At 38.4% G+C, this 24,068-nt stretch overlaps 1 protein-coding gene across 3 annotated transcripts in view; it reads right to left on the reverse strand.

Annotated features, from left to right (window-relative positions):
• Nucleotides 1-4,573: 4,573 nt before the first annotated feature.
• Nucleotides 4,574-24,068, reverse strand: part of LOC126174439 (ATP-dependent 6-phosphofructokinase) — an 85,132-nt gene continuing 65,637 nt past the window's right edge. For 2 of the 3 annotated variants that reach the window (XM_049921038.1, XM_049921035.1), the window contains 8 exons: nucleotides 17,741-17,887; nucleotides 15,071-15,229; nucleotides 14,843-14,995; nucleotides 10,682-10,781; nucleotides 10,287-10,413; nucleotides 10,105-10,202; nucleotides 7,352-7,574; nucleotides 4,574-7,262 (listed from right to left, as the gene is read on the reverse strand). In XM_049921038.1, the coding sequence (XP_049776995.1) occupies nucleotides 7,118-7,262; nucleotides 7,352-7,574; nucleotides 10,105-10,202; nucleotides 10,287-10,413; nucleotides 10,682-10,781; nucleotides 14,843-14,995; nucleotides 15,071-15,229; nucleotides 17,741-17,887 (1,152 nt within the window). In that variant the 3' untranslated portion in view covers nucleotides 4,574-7,117. The remainder of the gene's footprint in view (nucleotides 7,263-7,351; nucleotides 7,575-10,104; nucleotides 10,203-10,286; nucleotides 10,414-10,681; nucleotides 10,782-14,842; nucleotides 14,996-15,070; nucleotides 15,230-17,740; nucleotides 17,888-24,068) is intronic. The other variant, XM_049921036.1, reaches the window with a different exon arrangement.

Here is a 24,068-nt window from a genome sequence, read left to right on the forward strand (position 1 = left end):
CCAGCTGGGAATCGAACTCGGGCCCAGAGGATTGACACTCTGTCAAGTCGACCATTCAGCTACCGGGGGCGGAAAAAGGATGTATGATGATATAAAAGAAATTATTTGGACAGTTATGGGTAATAAAAATTTAATTGTGACAAGAGAATGGAATTTGATATTAGGAAAAGTAAGAGAAGGAAAAATAGTAGGTAAACATGGACTGGAAAAAAGGAGTGAAAGAGGAAGCAGCCAGATAGAATTTTGCACAAAACATAATTTAATCATCACTAAAATTTGGTTTAAAAATCATGAAGGAAGGTTGTATATGTGGAAGAGATCTGAATACATTGGAAGGTGTCAGATTGACTATGTGAAGCTGTCAGAGATGAAGAAGCCAGATTTTTAAACTGTAAGACATTTATAGGGGCAAAGGTGAACTCTGTCCACAATTTATTGGTTATGACCTGTAGATTAAAACTGAAGTAATTGTGTAAAGGTTGGAAATTAAAGAGATGGGATCTAGATAAGTTGAAAGAACTAGAAGTTGAGAGTTTCAGAGGGAGCATTAGGCAACAATTGACATAAACAGATGAAAGGAATGCAATACAAGATGAAATAGTGAAAGCAGCTGAGCATCAAATATGTAAAAAGACAAGGCCTTGTAGAAATCCTTGGATATAACAGGAGGTATCAAATATAAATGATGAACTGAGAAAATATAAAAATGCAGCAAATGAAGCAGGGGAGATGGAAAACAAGTGTTTCAAACATGAGACTAAGTGCAAAATGGCTAAGGAGGACTGGTTAGAGGACAAATGTAAGTATACATAAGCATATATCACTAGAGGAAAGATAGGTACCATCATCAGGATTTCCTTCCAGCAAGTCAGGCAGGAACTTTGTGAACAATATGCCTCCATTGGTTTCTGACCTGGTATAGCTTTTCCCTCTCCACTACATCCCATGTTACTCCTCTCCTCTTGAGATCTTCCTTAACCTGGTCTGTCCATCTCTTTCTAGGCCGCCCAATTGGTCTTCCTTGTACCTCCAGCTCCAAATACTGGCGTGGAGTTTGAGTCAGGTGCATTCGCTTCGCATGACTGAACCACTTCAATCTCAAAGTACCCATCCTCTTCTCAGTAGTCAATATCACCAGCAGGTCTCGCCTTTCATAATCATTTCTGACTCTCTCTCTCTCTCCTAGTTTTTTGTAGAGCTGACCTAAGGAACTTCATTTCACATGCTTGTATTTAACTCTCTTCTCTACTATTTATGACACAGACCTCTAGACTATACACCATGATTGGCAGGAGATAAGTTTTATACGTGGTCTGTTTGGCTCTTTGAGGGACTTCGTACTTGGTGGAAGAAGCTAGATCCTTTTGTTATTCTGTTTTAAGACTTCTAGGTTGGAACTTCCATCACATGTTATGATGCTACCCAGATAATTGAAGCTTTTCACGCCTTCAACATTCTACCCTTCCAGTATGTGTGGGTGTCCTGCTCATCTTCATTGCCACTGCCTTGTTCCTACTCACAGTTAACTTGAGTTGTTTTTAATTTTATGTTCCAGTAATCTAGTCTCCTCTGAACCTCCATTTCCGTCTCTCCCCAAATGGTGATATCATCAAAACCAAATGTGTTGACATCTTAATTTTCTTGATTTCTTTCATAATCGTGTCCATAAGTGTAATCAAGAGTAAAGAGGAGAGCGAACTGCCTTGCTGAACACCTCTCTTTGTCTTACACCATTTTGATCTTCCACCTCCTACTTGTACACTGCTCTTACAACCATCGTACAGCATCTGGAGCTTTTTAATTAATGAATCAGGAACATTGTTTTTTCTCAAGCATTCCCATACTTTATCCCTTGGTACACTGTCATATGCTGTTTCCAAATCCGCGAATACTACTATCAATTCCTTTCCTTTTTCCCAAAACTTCTCCATTAACTGATGGAGGGAGAAAATGAGATCTGTTGATCCCCTATTACTTCCAAAGATCTCTTTAATTTTCCTATAGGTGAAACCAATCTTTTCAAAAAGTAAAGATAGGTACCACCTATAGGAAAATTAAAGAGGTCTTTGGAGAAAAGAAGCGACTGTATGAATAACAACAGCTCAGATGGAAAACCTACAAAGCAATTAAGGAAAAGCTGAGAAGTGGAAGAAGTATATAGAGGGGCTACATAATGGATATGAACTTGAAGATAATGTTACAGATAGGGAATGCAACATAGATGAAGATGATGTGGGAGATATGATACTATAAGATGATGTTGACAGGGCTCTGAAAGACCTAAGTTGAAACAGGGCCCCTGGAGTAGATGACATTCCATCAGAACCACCTACAGCCTTGGGAGAGCCAGCCATGACGAAACTATTCCATCCAGTGTGTGAAATATATAAGACAGGCAAAATACCCTCAGAATTTAATAAAAATGTCATAATTCCAATTCCAAAGAAAACAGATGCTGACAAATTAGTATTTAAGGGAAGTGTGGGGAGTAAAAATTGTAGAGGGAGGCCAAGGAGGAACATGGTAAGCAGGCTCAAAAGGATGTAGGTTGCAGCAGTTATTCACAGGTGAAGACAATTACACAGGATAGAGTAGTACGGAGAGCTGCACCAAATAAGTCTTTGGATTGAGGACTGCAACAACAAAACCAAAAAACATTGTCTTCTTTCATCAAGTAGGCCATACTACTCAATCTAGAAGGGCAAATGGCCACTTCCAGCGGTAGGTGGGATCATTTTGTCTCCCAAGATGGGAAATGAGTGTATAAGATGATATTCTGGTGCAAGGTTAGAATTTTCTTGCACAGTTCTGGAATCTCTCAATGACAAGTTGCTCTCCAGCAGTTTTGAGGATATATTGGTATGGAAAATTGAGCAGAATACTTTCTGAGAATGTCACAGCTGCCCCCCTTTTTTTTTTTTTTTTTTGGCAGGTGTGTTGTGTTGACCATAGACTGGCATTCTTTGAAGGTTTATTCTTGTTGTGTGAGGTTTCATGGTAAAATGTTAGCATTCTATACTGTCAAAACTTTCATAGGAAAATTGGGCAGACTAGTGGCTCCTTAGATCCTCTGTTACGTGAAATATTTTTATTTGCGTCTTAATGTCCTCCTGTCTACTGTTTCTTTCATAATGGTCCTTTCAGAGTAGATAATCCATTTCAGTTTGCTTCATATTCCCTGAGGTTGTAGTCAGTCTTTATTAATGCCTGCTATGTTTCTTGCAGTTATTGACCAAGGAACTTTGCAACTGTGCCACGGTTGCGGGGTGATAGTTGTAATGGGACAAAGCTGGTTGACAGTATTGTGGAAGTCCGTCTTACTGAATACTGAAGAGATGTGGTTCACTATCTTCCTTTTATATTTCTCTTGACATTCATCACAGGTATCCACCACCCATGCTGCGCATTCTTTTAGGATTGATAGCTGGACTGTTGATTTATAAAGTTGGATTTTGATCTTTGGGTTAAGATCTTTGCTGGTAAATAATAGTAGGAGTGCCCTGAGCATTTTATAACTTGTCTTCTTCTGTTATACTGTGTCAGGTGTGAATATTAACGACTTGCCCATGTGGATACCCAGCTATTTTGTCGTCTCTAACCTTTGGATTCCTCGCCTAAGTACTTGATAACGGACAAGAACTGGACATTTTTGAAATGGCTAGCTCGATGCCTCTCTCGTGGATGTACTGGAGGATTCTTCCGCAGTGCTCTTGCTATCAGATGGCATTTCAGTAGCAATGTCACAGTGGACAGTAGAGTACCGCACAATCGAATATGTCCGGAATGCTGAATCTGGCACAGCATTGCAGCAGCTTCTCTGTGCTCATTCTAACTCGGATGCCGTGGTATCACTCCCTGCCGCAGTACAATTCTCAGATTGGTTACCATTTGAAGGGTGACAGTATGTATAGTAAAGAGGAAGCCACACTGTGCTAAGAAGACTGCAAGGACATCGGAAAACATCGAGGTGGGAAGAGGTGTCGATTCGGAGCGTACAGCTGTCTGCACGATGAAGTGTGTGAGTCAACGTTAAGTCATGAATCGGTGCACACTATTTTGAAGAAATATTTAACATTTCATCCATACTTTAAGTGTATTGTTCAGCAGCGGAAGGGAACAGATTATAAACAATGAGAAGACATTGCCATTCAAATGCAAGTGCTAGTTGAAGGCAATAAAAATATGATAATCATCAAGAGCAATGGGGCTCATTTTCACTTGGGTGAGGAAGTTAACAAGCAAATTTCCATTACTAGGCTTCTGAGGGCCCATGCATCATTCACAAAACACCATTCTGTTATTAGAGAGACAGTAGAAATTAGAATATGCAAAAAAAACTTCAACCGAGACAGCAGCTACAATCTTAGTGTACAGAACCAAGTTCTCAATGCTGAGAAGAGACAGAAGTGTGCTGAACTGCTCACATTCACAAGCAGAAACTAAATTTCCAATTTATGTAACGGTGATTCCTAGCATTACACCAACTTCTGGTCACAATTAATGAGCTGCTTGGATTCTTACAAGATGAAATGGGCTGTCATTTTTTGAAAGTATAAAAAAAAAAAAACACAAATGATCGTATATCCAAAAGTCTTTTATTTTGTTTTAATGCTACAAGATGCAATATAACTGCAAAAAACTTGCAGGCACAGAATTATGTTTAAGTGTGGGAGCAGATTTTACAGTTTTACAGTTAGAGCTTTTTCAAGCAACACATATTGTTCAGGCAGCAAGTATTTGGATACAGCTTTTAAAAGAAACAAATATAATGAACACATTTGTTATATTATGTTCTGTGATATGCCAATGAGGATAGGTTGCCACTCACCACATGGAAGACACGCATAGAGGCACGTGGAACTTACAGTGTGTGTGTGTGTGTGTGTGTGTGTGTGTGTGTGTGTGTGTGAGAGAGAGAGAGACTGGACAGAAGTTAAGCAATTTCTTCTTTTATACACTCCTTTCCACTGGTCAACACCTCTGCTATATGGTGAGTAGCAATATATTCTCATTTACATATCATATTCTTTCCTAGATTTTACACCAATGCTTAGTTTATGTTCTGCAGCTTTTGCACTAATTTTTCCAAAAGACCATAACTTGAGGGTCCACATTTTCTACTCTTCAAATAAATATTTACAGTAAAAAGTATTAAAATAAATATTACAGTCATAAAAATACTTTAACCAAGGCACATGAGTAACAGTCTATAACATGAACACACACATGAAAGATACATCTGTAAATTTCAACTTGAGTGAATGAGTTTGAGGAACATAGCCCTTACATTTGTTTTGGCATTATTTATTTGTCTATTATGGACAATTTACGTTCAGAACACAGCACAGTTTCAGAGCACTGCTCAGTTTCAACATTAAAAAAGTAATCTTCTCAGTGGTGACATTGATAAATAAGTTACTATCACATTTAAGACAATACAATCTAATACAGGTAATACTGTTGCTTAATATGAAAAAATCTTCTTTCTTTTTCACCCCTCTTTTTTCCCATACTATCTGTAACAACTGATAATTAAGAGTAGGCAATCATCAAAATTATAACTACGGCTGCAGTCCACATTAATTAGCATGTCTCTCTCACAGCTTGGCAATTTTAATGTAAGTGTGTTACAAAACACTCATGAATAAACACTGATAAATACTGAATCCACACAAAGAAAAAATAAAAACATGACAGTCATTAAGTAAAATGTTTGGTATTATCTTTAGTAACTGAAAACTAAAATGTAATAGATTTAAATCATAACTGAAAGCTAACATGTAATAGATTTAAATCACAGAATTTGCATTTCTGAAAAATTCTGAAAAAATGTCAAAGCCATTGCAAATGATATAACCTAAATAAAAAGATGTTACACAGCATATGGCATGTATACTAATCTTTAACAATCTGTATCAAAGTGTGTCTCAGATGCTCTAATATTATGCTCTAATATTTAGTCATACAAATTTTGGTGTACAACAATGAAAAATGTAGTCATGAATGAGGTATTAAAAATGCTTATCTGAATGAAAATGCACCATCTCGAAGGCATCTGAAGAAATATTCAAGTTATAAAATTAATCTGACAAAAGCTAATTTACATTGCGTGTACAAGCTTCAGAAAATTAACACTGCCATTTTCCCACAGTATGAAGAGTATTTTTGACAGTTACGTGAAGTAGAAAAAAAAGGAAAAGTGGGGAGAAGTATAGTGGAATGCATTCACTACATCAGTTAAAAGAGTATAAATAAGTAATCAACAATATATAAAATAAATAACAGTCAACAACTGAGAGTAGTGCATTCCTACCAGAGGATAACACAAGTACTTTAAAAAAATAATTGTCTATACACCACACCTTCATCATAAAATTCTTTTCAAGATTAAAACAGCAATTTTAGATATAAAGGACACTCTATACAGGCTACATTTTTGGTTTTTTAGTATACAACGACACTGGAGAAATTAATTACAATATCAGCTCAATATAAGAACTTGTAACTTCTACAATAGCACTCAATTTAACCGTTTGGCAAGAAAAAAACACAGTATTATCTTTCACATTGTGTAGTATACTTGTGCGATAGATAAACAAGCCTTCTATATTATGTTTTTTGGTATGTTACAAAAGGCAATTATAATTACAGATCTATGTGAAATCAATGTACCAGAAACAAATCAATTGTTAAAAATACAATAAAGCAGCAGGACAAATAAAAGAAAAAAATGTATGTCTTTGCTGCACATACTGGTTACCATCCCAGATCATTCTACATAAGAAACTCTTAACATAAAAAGTGTATTCCCCAAAAATATGTTTCGATCACATTGTTTTGTCTGTAACACAATTTTTGTGGTTCTAGAAACTGAAAACGAAAGAACACAGTTATTAGTTCTCCAGTTAGCACCTGCACACTTTGTCAAAGCCTAGTTTCTAACATTCCATACAACACACAACGGCACTATAACAGAAGCAAAGAGGACAAACACTGTAAAAAAAAACTTACATAAAAGAGACCTTTGTTCTCGTTGAACATAATCAAAGGAAGAAAAACGGTAAAGGTATATAGACTACTTGTTTGGTGATAAGAGCTTCAAGAATTACCATCTGTCTTATTTTGCTACTGTTTTTTCATCTTCTTCTGCTTGTTCTATGGTCATGTACAAGCCTTCTTCTTCATATGCACTCTCATGTTTTGACAAAATTCTTAACAGAGGACGTAATTTTAGCCACCACTGATTCTTTGGTATACGGTAACTACAAAAGAAGTAAAAAAAAAGTACAGTTATATAGGAATACAGAGCTACTTGCTAATTTTACTGGCATACATGAGTAAATCTACTTACTCAAAATTTGTGCCTTTCTTTAGTTCTTCCAGTGGACTGAATGTATACTGTCTCCTCAATACTCCAAGCAGTGTAGCAGAATCTGGTGTTGCAGTATATACAGTGCCATCACCTTTGGAAGATTCTTTTAGTTTCTGGAACATCCATTCAACCGTTTTTGCTCCCATCTTTGTCCCCATATTACGGTCGAACGGTGTTGGATATCCTCCTTGTTGCATGTGACCTATCATTTCAATAAGTAATGAATTAAACAAGTCCATTAATGTTGGAAGAAATGTATCTGAATTAATTAAATCACCACAAAGAATATCCATATCCAATTGTAAAATTCTATTATTCAATACTTAAAATATGAGATCCAGTGTGTTTACATAACGGTAAGACTGAGTGGTCTTTGTTTACAACATTTCACGCAATACAGCTAAAGTTTCCAAAATAGATTTCCATAAAGAGTAATGATAAACTAACCAATATGTTTAGCCATTGTATCTTATAAACTTGGCGACAAATATTTTAGCTTACCATTTTTGTAACATTCCTCCACAATTTATTCGTATTCGTCTTAGCAAAAAAATTGTATGCATACTGTCAAGAAGTGGATTTCCCAAACTAATTTCTAATCCTATAGAGCTATAATGTTTTAATTTTTAACATTTTTATGCAGCGACAGCAACTGATATTGTTTATATAAGAATATACAGCCTACAGTTGCAGGTTAACTTTATCGTTTACCTAGGTTTCAACGTTAGTCATAACGTCTTCTTCAGAATGTACATGACGAGGCCCATACAACGGGCTTAAAGTGAATTTGCTACAGCTTGTTTAATAGAAATGACAAAACCTTATGGTTATGCATCAAGTTTTATATAGCTGACTTAGGACATGGCTTGTTTTAGGCAAACATTTAAATACTATTTTATGTTCTGAAGAAGACGTTATTACTAACCTTGAAACCTAGGTAAACGATAAAGTTAACATGCAACTGTAGGCTGTATATTCTTATATAATGTTTTAACATACCCACACTTAATAAGATGCAGTTTTGTGTTTCTCAGGAGCCTGGTGCACATTGGAGCAATACTGACACAATGTTTTTAAAACAGGAGTAGTGCAAGATCAGGTTTTACCAGCCTGTCAACAGTGAAGTTATGAGAGAAAAGGCTCAATCTTAGACTGGATAAGGATGAATAAAGAAACTGGCTGCATCTTTTTCAAAGGACCCCCCCCCCCCCCCCCCCCGGTATTTCTCATGAGTGATTAAGGAAATAACAGAAAAACCTAAATATGGATGGGAAAACAGATTTGAACCTCATTCTTAGTTCACTGCTTTCACTGCTGCACAACCAATTTAAAAATACTTCCTCCATGGAAAGCTACTGTGACTCAGCTGAAACTTTGATTTATTTTAGTATTTTAAGCACTGTGTTGGAAGATGTGGCAGCATATATTCTGGGCTATTTCCAATGGCCTTCCCATTGATGTGGGATCTCATAGTAAGAGACCAAACATTTACATCTGAATGTTTAATGTGGCTGTTTACTGTTGAACAAAACCTTTTACAAACAGCAATGTAAAGTTTCATGTTGCCTTACACACATCAATGACTTGTTTAACCCCCCCCCCCCCCCACCACACACACACACACACACACACACACACACACACACACACACTTGTTATTAACCCTTTGCTGTGGATGAGTTAACTTGTCATGCTCTCAAGGTGTTGAGGACTTAAATGTGGCCCCTGTGTTTTCCTTTAAGCACTACTGACGTGTTTGCACATTTCTTCTGTCGACTTCTCACTGCTGTGGACGAGTTACTTCCATATCTCGGTGAATAAAAAAGTTTCAAGTATTTATCATACAACAGACATGCCTCTTTGCGTGCTATCATTTGTAAAAACTTCATATAGATATCCTGAACCATTTATGAAACATTATGATTGTTATGACTACAATTCCCAATGTGCTGGACGGAAATGGGCACGTTGCAGGCGGCCGTCCACTGGATATAAAAACAAATAACTAAAGAATGAAATGAGATATCGTTCTTCTCTCAATTTTAAATAAAATTTGATATCTTTTCTATGTTTCATACACACAGCAATGTATGAGCTACAATCAACCATATGTAAAGATTATACAATGCATTTTTACCTCTGTAAAATCTTCAAAATTTCATACAATGTTTTACTTAAATTTGATTCAGCACATTCACTATGATGAACAACGGAAAGAAATTTGGTCCTTTATTGAGCAAAGACCAGACTGTCAGATGTGCAGAAATCATTTTTTTTTTTTCATTGTATCACACGGTAAGTATTTTATAGCAGATGGAACGCCACTTCACAGTACAAGTAGCAGCATTTGCCGAGCAGTGCAGTGGCAATAAAGCCATGCTCAGCACAGAATGCAGAGAGCGCCCCTGTAGCATCAAAATGATTTTGATGTTAACAGTACTTTTTCCAGAATTTTCACAACATAAGTGTTGAAGACGAAGAATGATGGAGTACAGATTTATCTCACACAGCAAAGTGTATTCCCATATAGTCCTAATATTTACAACTCAGGCAGAGATGAGGTGAGCAGAGCAATATACTTTCTCTACTGTCCACAGATGTTACTCATGTAGATCAATTCGTTTTAAGACTGTCAATAATTTAATACCTCTACCACATCCAAAAGTTTATCTGTTACAATGCGTTTTAATAAACAAACAGAAAAATAATATTAAAAGATGCTTAAATCTTACCTAATACATTCATTCGAGCGCTAAAAAGCCCCTTTCCTTCTTCAGAGTACAGACGATAAATGAAGTCTGTTGTGTAGTTTTCATTGCATTTTTCATTTCTGGAAAAGAACCACACTGGAAGCCATCAGTCCTGTAATTAAAGATTAAACAAAGGCAAAATAATGACAAAATATTTACTGTACCTAAGAATAAGGCCTCTCTGGACACCTTCAGCCATTTTGGATGCCATGTGGTACACATCTTGCTGTAGATCTTTTATCGAAAATTTCTCTTCGAATATGTATGCCGCATCAGCGCCTCCAGCAAGAGCTTGAATACATAGTAGAAAGTAATCTGTGTATTATCCTGTTATTTGTGGTTGAAAATAAGAGATACTTCCAAGCATATCCTCTTAAACTGAATAGAGTTTTTGAGTGCTACTGATCTGGAACTATACTGTCAGTGCTCATTACACCTATCAGGTTACACTTTTTAAAATATTAAAAATACTAGCATGGTCTGTTACATGTCTCAAATTGTCATGACAGCAGTCTCAAAAATATTATTTTGCTAGGAAACTTTTTTTATGGGGCTTTACCTGCTAGTGTAGCGAGGTATCCACAGTAGCCTCCCATAGTTTCTATGACAAACACTCTTCTCTTTGTGCCCTGGGCAGACTGCCGGATTCTGTCACAAATCTAATAAAAAATAAAGATTCCTTTTGCATATTAATAGAAAGAACAGTTTATAATATATATTCATGAATAACACGAATGGGATTGAAGACTAAATATTTCCAAAGAAACAAGAAGTGAGTTAAAGACATATCGAATGTCAAGCATAACGTCATTACTCTGCAAAACACACTGGTTACCTTGCTACCATGGCAACAGTGTCATATTTGTTGCCGAGAAGCAGGGAGGGAAGGCAGCAATAGCGTGCACTCCAGCAGTCTTACAAGTGGAGTGCTGTCACACACTACAAGTCTTTACGGGCCACTGAAGAAAGTGCCTGTTTAGAAAACAAACAGAAACAGAATGTACACTATCTCTCACCTTAGCTGCTCTTGATGCTTTGCTGACAGTACCCCTAGAACTACCATCCTGGTGATGTCTATATTTTCCACAGCTGTGTCTACTGATTCATCATCTGACATTTTGTTTGCCAGTGATAATACTGATACTTTGTTCGAATCAATGCAGACTGATTTTATTATACTTTCAATCAAAGTACCTCATATCCAATAATCATCAAAAACTTTTTATGTGATAAATGGCCTTTCAATCTTCTGATGTCACAGCATTACAAGCTAATATTACAGCTGCAAAAGGAAACTGACCACTTGGCCAGTTAGCATTTTTGGCTAGTAATGCTGAGGTCCTGGGATTGAATCCTGTTGACTCCTGTAACTTTTTCTCTTGTGGAAAGGTGTGGACATTGGTCCACTCAAGCCTTGTGAGGTCATCTAAGAAGCAGTGCAATGAATACACAAGTTGCTAGAGTAGCGCTACATTGAAAGGCTTGCACAAGGATAGGCGACTAATGACATTCATTTATTAGCAGTAAAAGCATCAGCTGTTACTTTTTACCAGTTAGAGAGTGAGATGCTTGACAATGACTACAGATCTTATTCTTTGCCAGATTACGGGCCAGTACTATGGGATTTAGATCTTGATAAGATGGTGGCAGCAGGAAGGGAAGCATTTTCTTGAAAAGTCTGTCACTGGTATAAAGAGAAGAAGGGTGATTTAATTAATGCCAGAAGTTCAGCTTCTTTTTCTCTACTTATTTTAAAGTTTCCTCTGTCCAGTTCTACATGGTAGTGCACAGTTTTCATGTTATCTTCATAGAGGAGAAGAAATGGAACTCAGCATTCATAACAACAAAACATTTTCTGGCTTTGTTTGACAATACTCTTCGTATACTACGACTATGCAACATATATTTACAGTGTAACATGTATGAATCGATGGTTTGTTTAAATAAATCACTGTCCACTTTAATTCTGATGCTTCATTTTTTCACAAAAAAATTTGATGTAGAGTTCTCTTTTTGCAAATATTCTCTCTCCTGCATATAATGACTCATTCATTCTGGCACCTTTTCAAATCAAATCCCATACACGGAATAGTTTTCCTTGGAGTTATTTTGCTAGCCTGGAACTTCAGTTCTGTGTGACAAAACTTGTGGTGTTTTTGTGAGGATGGTATTTTCTTGTGTCGTCCATACTATTGGAGAAATTGCTGTCTAATAACACAGTTATCTACATCATCATTGAAATATTTATTGTGTACTTTTTACTTATTCTGCCCTCAAACAGATATCTGAATCTTACTCAACTCAACCATCCCACCTTCTGTAATCTGTGCACCATTCAGTTACTTAACTTTTGCTTGTCAACATCTGTCTGGACATTCCATTGTCTTCTCTATTGGCAGTCTTACAACATCCTCATTCTCAGAATAAAATTTTCACTATGCAGCAGAGCATGCACTGATATCAAACTTTCTGGAGGATTAAAACTGTGTGTTAGACTGAGACTTGAAATTGTGACCTTTCCCTTTTGTGGGCAAGTGCTCTATCGACTAAGCTACCCAAGGCAGAAGATGAAGTACTGGTGGAAATAAAACTGTGAGGACGGGTCGTGAACTGCGCTTAGATAGGTCAGTTGGTAGACCATTTGATCGCAAAAAGCAAAGATCCAGAGTTCGAGTCTTGGTTTATCACACAGTTTTACTCTGCCACAAAGTTTCTTTCTCATTCTCATTGCCAGTAAAACAAATGATGTTAACAGTTAGCTGCAGTGGATTTCTCTGAATGCATTTTCTGCAGTTACTTATTGTGCTCGCACTGTTGTTGTTGCTGCGGTCTTCAGTCCAGACTGGTTTGATGCAGCTCTCCATGCTACTCTATCCTGTGCAAGCTGCTTCATCTCCCAGTAACTACTGCAGCCTACATCCTCCTGAATCTGTTTAGTGTATTCATGCCTTGGTCTCCCTCTACGATTTTTACCCTCTGCACTTCCCTCCAATACTAAATTGATGATCCCTTGATGCTTCAGAACGTGTCCTACCAGCTGATCCCTTCTTCTAGTCAAGTTGTGTCAGAAATTCCTCTTCTCCCCAATTCTATTCAGTGTCTCCTCAATAGTTACGTGATCTACCCATCTAATTTTCAGCATTCTTCTGTAGCACCACATTTCAAAATCTTCTATTCTCTTCTTGTCTAAACTATTATCATCCATGTTTCACTTCCATACATGGCCACGCTCCATACAAATACTTTCAGAAAAGACTTCCTGACACTTAAATCTATACTCGATGTTAAGAAATTTCTCTTCTTCAGAAACGCTTTCCTTTCCATTGCCATTTTATATCCTCTCTACTTCAACCATCATCAATTATTTTGCTCCCCAAATAGCAGAACTAGTCTACTACTTTAAGTGTGTTATTTCCTGATCTAATTCTGTCAGCATTGCCTGATTTAATTTGACTACATTCCATTATCCCCATTTTGATTTTGTTGATATTCATCTTATACCCTCCTTTCAAGATACTGTCCATTCCGTTCAGCTGCTCTTGCAGGTCCTTTGCTGTCTCTGACAGAATTACAATGTCATCGGCGACCTCAAAGTTTTTATTTCTTCTCCATGGATTTTAATACCTACTCCGAATTTTTCTTTTGTTTCCTTTACTGTTTGCTCAATATACAGGTCGAATAACATCGCAGACGGGCTACAACCCTGTCTCACCTCCCCTACTGCTTCCCTTTAATGGCCCTCGACTCTTGTAACTGCCATCTGGTTTCTGTACAAATTGTAAGTAGCCTTTCGCTCCCTGTATTTTACCCCTGCCACCTTTAGAAGTTGAAAGAGAGTATTCCAGTCAACATTGTCAAAAGCTTTCTCTAAGTCTACAAATGCTAGAAACGTAGGTTTGCCTTTTCTTAATCTTTCTTCTAAGATAAGTCTTAAGGTCAGTACTGCCTCATGTGTTCCAATTTTTCTACGGAATCCAAACTGATCTTCTCTGAGGTTAGCTTCTACTAGTTTTTCCATTCGTCTGTAAAGAATTTGCGTTAGTATTTTGCAGCTGTGACTTATTAAACTGATAGTTCGGTAATTTTCACATCTGTCAACACCTGCTTTCTTTGGGATTGGAATTACTATATTCTTCTTGAATTCTGAGGGTATTTCACCTGTCTCATATATCTCGCTCACAAGATGGTCGAGTTTTATCAGGACTAGCTCTCCCAAGGCTATAAGTAGTTCTAATATAATGTTGTCTACTCCTGGGGCCTTGTTTCGACTTAGGTCTTTCAGTGCTCTGTCAGACTCTTCACACAGCGCCATATCTCCCATTTCATCTTCATTACGTCCTCTTCTATTTCCATAGTATAGCCCTCAAGTACATCGCCCTTGTATAGATCCTTTATACACTCCTTCTGCCTTCCCTTCTTTGCTTAGAACTGGTTTTCCATCTGTGCATACACTATGAGGTGATAATGCACACGACACTGAACTGGAAAGCGAGTGTACCTAGTCATGTTACCACGTCAGTTCCCATTACGGCCGGGTAACCAATTGGTCTTGCCAAGTAATATAGTGATGACAGCTGCTTCATGCTACAAATAATTATGGAAGGCTGTTGAACATGCAAATGACACACAAATAGTGATAAATATTATCTGTGTTGGTGTGATAAATCAACCTGATGCAATAACAGAAATAGGCACGAAATAACACAATAACAGTAAATACCTCTGTAATTTCGTTAAGTGCTGTATCACATCCCAAGGAAAATTCGGTGCCTGGAACATTATTACTTATTGTTGAAGGAATAACAGCAATCGGTATGCAGAACTCTGGTTGTGTTGGCCTGCTCTCTGCAAGTTGCAGTGCACCTTGGTAAGCCTATGGGAGAAAAGAATAAGAAGAAAATAGATTGCGAATAGTCACAATTTCAAGTTTTAATCCATCAATTATTACCTCAAAACCGCCAATAATGAGAAGGCCTTGGATGTTGAATTCCTTGAAGCGAGCTGCAATTTGCTTTATTCTATTTCCAGGCAGCGTACGTTTTGTCCCAAGCATGGCACCACCCAAAGAAACCCAACCAGTCACATCTGACCATGCCATTTTACTAATCTGTAACATCAGTTGAGAAGTAGATATGTGATATAACAATAAAATATCAAAACATTGATATCAAAAATGATACAGATTACTTAAACATACTGCTAAAAATACAAAATAGATCTTAAAGCACATCATTGCTTCAAAACAGCAACATAGCTTGCTTACCAGAAGAAAATCATAACAAATGTCACATGATAATGAATAATAGTTACAGTAAAACTGATCCAAAAGAAGCATAAAATGCAGGAAAGCATAAAATGTAGGGAAGCATAGGACACACAATAAGCTATATATTTAGTGCCTACTGTTCTCTGTTTAAGAAGATTGCCAATTTTTGTGTTTTCATGAATATTGTCTTACAAGTTTTATTTACCATAATTCTATAATGATTATCAATAATAAGGCTCACATTAGAAAACAAATAAATTTTCAATGTGATTTCACGAAAGCCTTTCCTTTCCGTTTTCTATTTACACCATTGGACATGAGTGGAGCGAAGAAGGAAACACTCAGTCTTCATGATAATCACAAATGCAGTGGCCGAGTGCTAACACACACACAAACGCGCACATTAGTTTCCCCTCTTCGTTCCGATCATGTCCAATGGTGCTAATAAAACACAGAAGGAAAAGTCTTTCACGAAACAACATTACAAAGATATTTATGTTCTAGTCTGAGACTTATTATTAAAACACTAAAGTTGGCAGTCTTCGTAAACAGAAAACAATGGGCACGAAATCTAGAGCTTGTTGCTAACATGGAAGTCACTTGGTTCAGGGACATCCAGGATGATAAAGATGGTGGAAATTGTAGTCACGTTATGGAGCATCTTGAGGAGGAATGTTTACATCTGACATCAGATAATACCAACCTAAGACTGTGCACCTGGTCCGGATTAGTGTTTTTCGTGCGGAACTAACAATGATTCGCAAAAGCCCATTACAGAGACAGCCATCTTCAAAAATGGTGTTTATTTGTATAAACTACTGAGAAATTATATTAAAGCTTTTCTTACAACACAATTAGCAGAAGGGAGGTTGCCACTGGAGTCATTACTGTCAGATTGTGATTATCAATAAGCATACTTTCCCACCCTTCCGAACCTGCAAACCTATAATACAGGTGGCCATGGCCCCACACATTGACAATGAATTGCTTACTACACTAATACTATGTTCTATGATAAATAACTTTGCATGTAGTCTGCATTTTCTGATTTATTGCAAGTCTGACTGTGCAAGAATGCAATGCACTTTTTGCAGAAATCAGTATGAAAATCATTGTTAAAGATTGTGGCAACACAAAAAAAAAAACTTAAAATACAGGAAATTTTGCACCATGGAATCATTAATGATGGGAAAGCATTGTATTGAGAGATTAGTACTTCTGTCGAGATTGACAAAAAATGGGAAATCATAAAAACAGGATTTTACTGAATTAGAATTCCAGTGTGATATAAAATTTTTCTTCCAGCACAGTAAAAATAGCTACACAAAACAAAGTCTTCTATGGTGAGAACCTTTATTGATGCTACCGATCTAATTAAAAAAAAAAAAAAAAAAAAAAAAAAAAAAAAAAATACAAGACAGAGACTATTAAAAAGCTTGTAACTATGTGAATATGTCACTCAAAATATGCCACAGGGTACCTTTATAATTGCAACAGTTATCTTGTAGATCCATACAAAACTTTGTTTAAGACACATTCAGTATTCGTGAAGCCTGAGTAAACCACAGATGATTGGAAACAGGGGTCTTGTACTCTTTTCGTTTTTACCTGCAGGTTTTAACAGCAAAACTATCTTAATTAATGTGAGAATATTTCTATGCAGTGGGTTTTGGTGATGTGTTTTTTTTCTGTCTGCATGTTTTGCTAAGCAGTTAAGTTGTCAGCAAGCGCATATGTATGTTTGAATTTAATTCAGAAAACACATGACAGATTTTTAAGTTGAGAAAACATGGCAATGGTAAGTGAACTAGAATATACTATACTATGTAGGCAGTATGTAGATTATCAATACTGGAAATGAGAGAGGTTTTACTGCAAAAACACTACCTAACTAGCTAAAAATAAAAATGTTAGTTTAATTTTGTAATTAAGTTTCCCATTATGTTGCAAATTTTTGGGATAGGGAGCAAAGATCAAGCTACTGCCTCATCATGTCAATTTAAGTATTCCTGTATCACATGAACAGAATCCTTAAATGGTTTCTTACACACAGCCATACTTTTAATTTTTGACACCCTCTGTAGGTTTACCTTCTCTCATTGGACACAGTAAACAAAAAATTAAAAATTGGATAAAATAGATTCTAATATACCTACAATTTCTATTTAACAATTCACTGCTGATTTAGTGTTAAGTGCTAAAATACTTAAGCTCACAACAAAACTGAAGATGTTAAGATGAGAAATGTAAGTCTTAATGAGTTAGACTAAAGTGAATCAATTTAACTTATAAAAAACAATACAATGAAACACAGTATAAGTAACTTTGAACGGTTTTAAATGTGGTACTTACATTACCAGCCACTAGACCTTCAATACCATCATGAATTCCAAGAACTGTCACACCACGGTAAAGGCAATTTCTGACAAATGATCTCACAGCAGCATTCATTCCACAAGCTGGTGCTCCAATGTGCATAACTGCCAAAGTGAAGGATTCCTACAACAAAGTCCATAATTAATGAATAATTTTGTTGCAAGTCTGTTTTTGCCTCTTGGCTTGAAACTTAAAACACATATTAATCTTACAGCGAAGGAAGCTTTTCTGCAAATGATGTCAAAATGATAATCCCACTTTCAACAGTGCCAACATCAGATATCAAGATACCCATAGGAAAAGTAAACATATGTTTGAAAAAAGTGGCATGGCTCCCATATCAGCCAAACCAATAAACAATGAATTGTGAATGTTCATCATTTTACACAGGATCTTTCACACAAACCGGTGTAACAGATACTTTCACTTGTCAAAAAATGGGAACTCGGGGTAGGAATATCAACAACGTAGGAAAAGATAGATTGCTACTTACTGTAAAGATAACATGCTAAGTTGCAGACAGGCAAAACAAAAAGACACACACAAGCTTTTGGCCAAAGCCTTCAACGGGAAAAGAGTAACACACACCATTCATTCTCACAAGCAAGTGCATCTCACGATAATGACTGCCAACTCCGGAAACTCGGGGCAGAGTGCAACAATCACGTGATGGAAGCAGCAATCTGGAGGGGAAGGAGAATGGATGGCAGTGTGCAGGTGGGGAAAGAGGGGAGCGCTGGTGTTGTATGTAGGGACTAGAATGAAAACAAGTAAACATCAGGCATCAGGAGGTTGTGGGGCAGAGAGATGGGGAACATGGAGTAAAAACGGAGAGGAGCGGGAAAAGATGGATGGGTGCATTGGCAATGGGTGGCAAAAAAAAGAGGATGGGAGACAAGGATGTTGAGGAGGGAGTAGGACAGAAAGGTTGGAAACTGTTGGATGCAGGGTGTGGGGGACAGTTATTACTGTAGGTTGAGGCCAGGATAATTACGGGAGCGGAGGATGTGTCATAAGGATTACTTCCATCTGCACAGTTCAGAAAAGATGGTCGTGGAGAGGAGGATCCAGATGGCTTGGGTAGTGAAGCAGCCATTGAAATCAAGCATGTTACATTCAGCTGCATGTTGTGCCACAGGGTGGTACACTTTGCTCTTAGACACAGTTGTATGGTGGCCGTTCATGCTGGTTGACAGCTGGTTGGTCTGCCACAATGGACCCCTACTCCAATTTTCTGCATCAGTTCAGTTTCCCTGGCTAAATCCCAGTCCCACATCCAATTTCTTAAAAGCTGCCTAAGCCATGGAACACCCCCCCCCCCCCTCCCCAGCCAAAACAACCTAACCATAAAAATTCCTTTCTCGGGGTCCCACCCCTCCTTTCACAATGACCTTAATCTTTTTAGATTCTGCCAGTGCCTGGCCTTAACAAACCTGGTACTGCAAAAACACATCTCCATGGCTCAGGCATCCCAGACCACCTCTGCTCCCCCTGCAAGATACGCTATTGTGCAATCCCTGCTTCATATGTCACATCTTTGAAACTGAATCCCTTGCTCTCCAGTATCTGGAGGAGCACTCCAGACTTCACCTTCAAAGTTATCCAACCTGCTAACACCCTACTGCCACCTTGGGGCACCATTTTCCAGCCTGTCCTATCCACAGTGTTCCTCCCTGTCAACCCCTCATAGCACCTAATCCATGCCTATCTGATCTTTTAAACTTGGCATATCCCCCAGAACCCCTACCAACACTTCACCAAATCCAGAGCCGAAACATTGCCATAACACTGTTGTTAACCTTTGCACCAAAAACCTACAGCTCTGCAGTCCTATCCGAAGCCCTCACTTTTAGCCCTACACCCAAATTAAACCATGTTGGACTTGCAAAGGAAACACTTCTTTGCTGCCAATCCCTCCAACCAAAGCCACTAATTCCAACAATGAACCGTACCACTCCCAATTCGTACTGTGGTGTCACCGCCAGACACCACACTTGCTAGGTGGTAGCTTTAAATCGGCCGCTGTCCATTAGTACATGTCGGACCCGCGTGTCGCCACTGTCAGTAATTGCAGACCGAGCGCCACCACATGGCAGGTCTAGAGAGACGTACTGAAACTCGCCCCAGTTGTACGACGACTTTGCTAGCGACTACACTGACAAAGCCTTTCTCTCATTTGCCGAGAGACAGTTAGAATAGCCTTCAGCTAAGTCCATGGCTACGACCTAGCAAGGCGCCATTAACCATTTCTAGAGAGAGTCTGGCTGTCTTGTCAGTCCACAACACGTACCACCATCCGACAGTGATCCTCCCCCTCCCACCTCACCAGCAACTGGTCACCTTCCAGGAATTCCTTACCTCCAACTTAGCCTCACCATCCTTCCCCAGGTCCCTTCTCCTCAGAACACCAACCTTTCAGCACAGGAAAGAACAGCCATACACAACCACAAAATTAATCCTGACCTAATCATCCTACCTGCAACAAAAGTCCACCGCTGTTGTGATGTACTGCAGAGGCTACCTGGTCCTCCTCAACCCACTGTGCCAACATCCTAGATGTTGACCACATCTTTTCTTATGACTCCATCTGCAACTCTGCCAACGTTAAACCAACCAACCGCCAACAGTACCTGCATTTTGATAGTTGTTAACACTTTTACACCAAAAAATCCCTAACATACAACTTGGCCACCAGGGAACAGCATTATCTGCAGTAACTCTTGCTCAGTATGCAGAGGATGTCATCAACACCTTAACAGACAGGCACCATCCCACAGACAGTCTGCAAACAGGTCTCTTGCGACATTTTCCCCTCATACCTCCACCCTACCACCAACCCCAAGAACCAAACACAAAGGAGTGCCACCTACGTCACCCAATACCACCCTGAACTGGAACAACTGAACCACATTCTTGGCCAGGGCTTTGATTATCTATTATCCTGCCCTGAAATGAGGGGCATCCTACCTGAGATCCTTCCCTCTCCTCCTAAAGTGGTGTTCCATCACATAACCCAACTTCATAATATCCTAGCCCATCCCTATGTCACTATCAATTCCAAGCCCTTGCCACAAGGATCAAGGATAGATGACACAGGTGGAACACTTCCTGTTCAAGTTCTGTCACAAGTTTATCTCACCCTATCACGGGCCAGGACACCCGTGAAAGCAGCTATGTCATTAGCAGCTCTGCTGCAGTCATTGCACAGCTTTTTATATTGGGTGGCTACCAACCAACAGTCCACCAGGATGAAACAGCCATGCCTAACTGTGGCCAAGAGCAAAGTAGACCACCCTGTGGCACAACATGCAGCTGAACTTAACAGGCTTGATTTCAATGGCTGCTTCACTACCCAAGCCATATGGATCCTTACCTATACAACCAGTTTTTCTGAAATGTGCAGATGGGAGTCATCCTGTGATTATCCTGGCTTCAACCTAAGATAATATACTGTCCCCCACACAACAGTTTCCACCCCCATCTGTCCTATCACCACCTCCTCCCCATTCTCATCTCCCACCCTCTGGCAACGCACCCATCCAACTGTTACCACTCCTCTCCTTTTTCAATCAATTTTCCCCACCTCCCTGCCCTACAACCTCCTGCAGCACACCTGTTGGCATTCCAGTCCTGCACACTCAGCCAGACAGTGCTCCCCTCTTATCCCACCCATACACTGCTATCCCTTCCCCTTCTCTGTCCCATCCCGTCCATATTGCTGCTTCCGTCCCAAGTGATTGTTGCATTCTGGTCCGTGCTGCCAGAGTTGGTGGTCATGTGTGCATGAGAAATGCTTGCTTGTGTGAATGAATGGCATGTGTGTGTGTGTGTGTGTGTGTGTGTGTGTGTGGTAGTTGACATTAGATGGTAACACATGAAATAACAGTGTGGATTGACAGTGCAATGCTACTGGAAGATTTTATAACTCAAAATCACTATCAAAGATAATAGTGCCGAACGATGAAACAGTTTTGAGATTTAATGTCAAAAATTTACTCGCTACTACATATCTATTTGATTGCGTGTTCTGGTTTCAGCCAAACTGAAACTGAATTGTTTCACCTGGTTTTGTGTAGCAGGGCAAACTCAGAGTTTTCAGTAGGGGAAGGTGAATTTTTTTTTCTTGCAGAGAGGTTACGAGGAAAGGGCAGGTGAGGGGAGATAGCAGCTGCCCTCTTCTGTTCCTTGCCGGGTGCAACCTCCCCCTTCCTCACCTGTCACTCATAACTGCAACCATGGCGGCCATAACACTGATATTGTCACAGAAGAAGCTGAGTGGCACAGTCACCTAATTCACCTTCTTCTATGTAACAATATAACTAACACTCTTGTTTACTGGATGGAATGTAACAATACCAGAGAAGGAAAGTTGCTACTCACCATATAGCCGAGATGCTGAGTCGCGATAAGAACAATTTAAAAAAAAAAAAGAAAGAAAGAAAGAAAAGAAAAGAAAAGAAAAGAAAAGAAAAGGGGGGGCTCGGAGTACTATGCGACTCAACTTCTGAGGTCATCAGTCGCCTAGAACTTAGAACTAATTAAACCTAACTAACCTAAGGACATCACACAGATCCATGCCCGAGGCAGGATTTGAACCTGTGACCAGAGCGGTCGCTCGGTTCCAGACTGTAGTGCCTAGAACCGCACGGCCACGGCAAAAGATTCACACAAGACGGGTGTGCAAGTTGCGTTTGCGTTTGCGTGTGTGTGTGTGTGTGTGTGTGTGTGTGTGTGTGTGTGTGTGTGTTTGAATGGTGTATGTGTGTCTACTACCGACAAAGGCCTTTGGCCGAAAGCTATAATTGTGTCAATCTTTTTGTTGTCCCTATCGTGACTCAGCATCTCCTCTATATGGTGAGTAGCAACTTTCCTTCTCTGGTATTATTACACTCCTGTTTACTGCAGTGATATGATAGAATACTTTACCTGACAATGATGTAAGTGCATGTATGTCACCATTACAAAAAACTAGTAAGTACATTGTTTCTTAAGCATCCTGATCATAGATAGAAATTACACATGAAATAATTTACATCTCGAAACTTCAACTATGCCGTACTGCTCTAGTACATCAAAGATAGTTTTCCTAAGTGGACTCAGGGGAGATGAAGTACCTACATTCCCATTCTAGCAAGAAAACTTAATTTCTCAGCATCACTTTTCTCTAATTAGTAACCAATCAAAATCTGTCAAACCCTGTAAGAATAATTATCAAACATTAGTCTCCTTCTTATTGACATTGAATCAAATTACACAATTTTGATGGAAAATGTACATACACTGTAACAGAAATAATTTTAATGCTCATGCATGGTTTTTGAGTAGAAAATCTGTACTATCTCTGCCAGACATCTTACTGTATCACAATTTGAATAACAAACAAACCAGATACTGAAATCAAACAAACCAGATACTGAAATCAAACAAACCAGATACTGAAATAGTGACAAATGGTACAGCAGAAGTATATACACCTCAAGGACAAATTTGAAATTTATCCATAAAACCACGGAACTCAACTAGATTGTCCCAGCACTGTCATATAATAGGAATTTTTAATTTCCAAATAATGAGCTGCAGAGCACACACTATTCTGTCAAGTATTCTCATTTGCAGTGAGGAATCAAATAGACCTGCACAGTGGCACTTCTCCTCTTTTTCACTTATTTGACTCTAATGAAAGATAAAATTATGGCAAGTTCAGCATATTGTAGTATCTATATTTCAGCTAAGTTGAATTCTACAATTATATTTCTTCTTACAGTTCTGGCAGTGATAGGAATTCTAAACAATTTCATTTTCAAAACACTGAACTCTTGGTTCTAGCACGTAATTTTAAAGAAGGCAAACAGATGAATAGTATTAAATTTCCATTCTTCATGCAGCTTTTTCGTCAACATTACTCCTTTGACATGAATGTTAACTGTACACTGTTCACTGGCTTACAGTAAAAAAATTTAGTTGTTATGATGCTTTTCAAATGCATAGTTATATCTTCCACAAACACAAAGTCTGATACCTATTTTAATATTCAAGACTTTCATTAAGAGAAAAAGGAAAACATTCTGACAAATAGCAAAGAAAACATAACAAACTTATGCCAAACTAAGCAGTTTGGGCTGTGGTCAGGTATGCCCCCTTGGTCCCCATACTCCACTTCCATACATTTAAGAAATATTTTTAAGTGGTGATGATTTACACCTTGATGATTTACAAAATTTACACACTTCACCTCAACTTTCATTAGATGACAGAATTCCACTGTTTCAGCACACAATGTCTCTAGGTGAATGAAGCAATGATT

The sequence above is a fragment of the Schistocerca cancellata genome, chromosome 1 (assembly GCF_023864275.1).
Source record: "Schistocerca cancellata isolate TAMUIC-IGC-003103 chromosome 1, iqSchCanc2.1, whole genome shotgun sequence".
Lineage (NCBI taxonomy): Eukaryota > Metazoa > Arthropoda > Insecta > Orthoptera > Acrididae > Schistocerca > Schistocerca cancellata.